General features: G+C 34.8%; 1 protein-coding gene across 1 annotated transcript; it reads left to right on the top strand.

Moving 5' to 3' along the window:
• Positions 1-852: 852 nt before the first annotated feature.
• Positions 853-1,734, top strand: LOC108361774 (uncharacterized; the record flags this gene model as incomplete). Its single annotated transcript, XM_017614524.1, has 2 exons — positions 853-1,077; positions 1,136-1,734. Coding segments are annotated over 2 exons (467 nt in total), but the record flags the coding sequence as incomplete, so codon positions are not given.
• Between the last annotated feature and the right edge of the window lie 433 nt (positions 1,735-2,167).

Below are 2,167 nucleotides of genomic sequence, written 5' to 3'. Positions count from 1 at the left end.
GTGCAAAGCGAACTAGATCCCATATGTCGAATTTAGGACTGGTTCTGAACTATAGAAAAGGTAATGCAGCGGTAGACAATTTCCAATTCCTATGACATCGCTGTGTTAAATTCGCCAGTTGTTTGCATGCAAAAGAGATTTAATGTGAACTAGTAGTGGTTCTAAATGTGCTAGAAGCGCACAAGTTCAAAACTAGAGATTTTCCCCACAGGGGTTACAATGATGAAAATTGTTGCTAATGGGTTACAGAATGTTATACATAAATGATTTGTCAAATTGTTTTAAATTCGCTACCTCTTTGATGTTCGCATATGACGTTTAACTTTTTTCTGTTGTACGTAATCTTTCATTTTGTCCAAATCTTCAGCTGGATCGGAATGCATTTGCGTATATCTTAATAAAAATTAATGCGAGAAAGTCTAGTAATATCATCGTCCTTACCTATAAGAGAGGCAATTCTATGATATCCGATAATTAAGACTTACTTGGGCTACCGTTTGCAAAGCACATCAAAATTATTTTGGATGATTGGCTGTATAATAAACAAATTTAATAATAAACAATTTTTGCGGTGGGCAACATATTTACCGGTCTTTAATTTCACAGAAGACATTGGTCGCTTGTTTTGCAAATATTAGGATGTATGAAATTAAATTTTCTTTGTTGCTCAAATCGAAGAAAAATTTTCTTTAAATTTTGTAAATAATTTTTTTTTTACAAAAAAATTATTGTTGAGGATTAGGTATGGTAGCATGAAATGTCACAATCTGCTTAATTGCCATGAAGTTAATATGGCGCTCGAAAAGTGACAATGAAACTACCTTCTTTTTTGTATCATGGTTTTACTTGCAGTATGCCTCGCCAATTATACATTTACTGGAATCAATATTGGCGCTTACGGTTTCCAAAGCGATGGCGGTGTCCTATGGAATTCGGGCTTCGGCAAACACCTTTACAGCGGTACTCTGGGCCTGCCTGAAAATGATGTTCTACGAAGTACAAACAATTGTTTTCCCCATTACTTTGTTGGCGATAATGCGTTTCCGTTGAAACCATTTTTGATGAGACCGTTTCCAGGTTTGTAAGAAGTGATTATATTTTTATCTTTCACTGTTGACACGTTTATTTCTTTTAGGAGAAAACTTACCACCAGACAGACAAATTTTTAAACAACGATTGTCCCGGGCTCGTCGGGTCATCGAAAACGTGTTTGGAATTTTGGCGTGCCGATGGAGAATATTATTAAGTCCACTAAAAATGAGTCCCACTTCTGCCGAGATTGTGAACGCCACTGTCGTGTTGCACAACTTTGTAAAAATGCACGATGGGAGCTATTGTCCGCTGAAGCAATCGATCAAGAAATCTATGGCGAAGTGAGAAGGGGCTTATGGCGAAACGAAATTCCTGCCCCTTACAGAATGCTAGGTGCATGGGATCAAACAACGTTTCCCACAATGCTTTTAAATTATGGGATGAATTAAAGGATTATTTAGTATCTCACCCCCGAAGGACCCAGGAAAGAGGAGTACATGCAAGTACAGCGTGCCGACGAATAACTGTTACCCAGTTTTTTTTTTTTTTGAGAAAAAAGGGTTATTTATAGATTTTGCGAAAAAATGTGTTTTAATTTCAATTTTCCACAGGTTTTACTTTAGTTGGATTAATTAGTTTTTAAATTTTAATCCTTATTTACATTTTCCAGCAGTGTAAACTTTGATAGAAAAGTTTATTTGACACGCAAGTCTTCGTCAGTTAATTTATTCCATATCTTCTGTAACCGTAGGCTAATTTTCTCCATTTTGAGTCCCTTATACTCCCCCTTTTGTCCAACAAAAGGCTGTAAATAAGGATTAGAATTTAAAAACTATTGCAATTAAAATAAAATCTGAGGAAAATTAACAATAAAACAATTTCGAAAAATTCATAAAGTACCCTTTTCTTTCTCAAAAAAAAAAAACAAAACTGGGTAACAGTTATTCGTCGCCACGGTGAACATGCAGTGCAAATAATTAAAATAAATATGTAATTACTTTTAATTCCATAATTCTAAGAGATATATTATTTCTCTATCTTTTGATAATTTTAACTATTGCAAAAGGTGAAGTAATAGCGAAGTTATTAGTCAGACTAAAAAGTTCACGTTCACGCTCGCATTGAACTGTATAGC

Source organism: Rhagoletis zephyria, unplaced genomic scaffold, assembly GCF_001687245.7.
Source record: "Rhagoletis zephyria isolate East Lansing unplaced genomic scaffold, Rhagoletis_zephyria_1.1 Rzeph_scaffold_00845, whole genome shotgun sequence".
Classification (NCBI taxonomy): domain Eukaryota; kingdom Metazoa; phylum Arthropoda; class Insecta; order Diptera; family Tephritidae; genus Rhagoletis; species Rhagoletis zephyria.
Note: the sequence above shows the minus strand (reverse complement) of the source record. Positions and strands in the feature narration are given on the sequence as shown.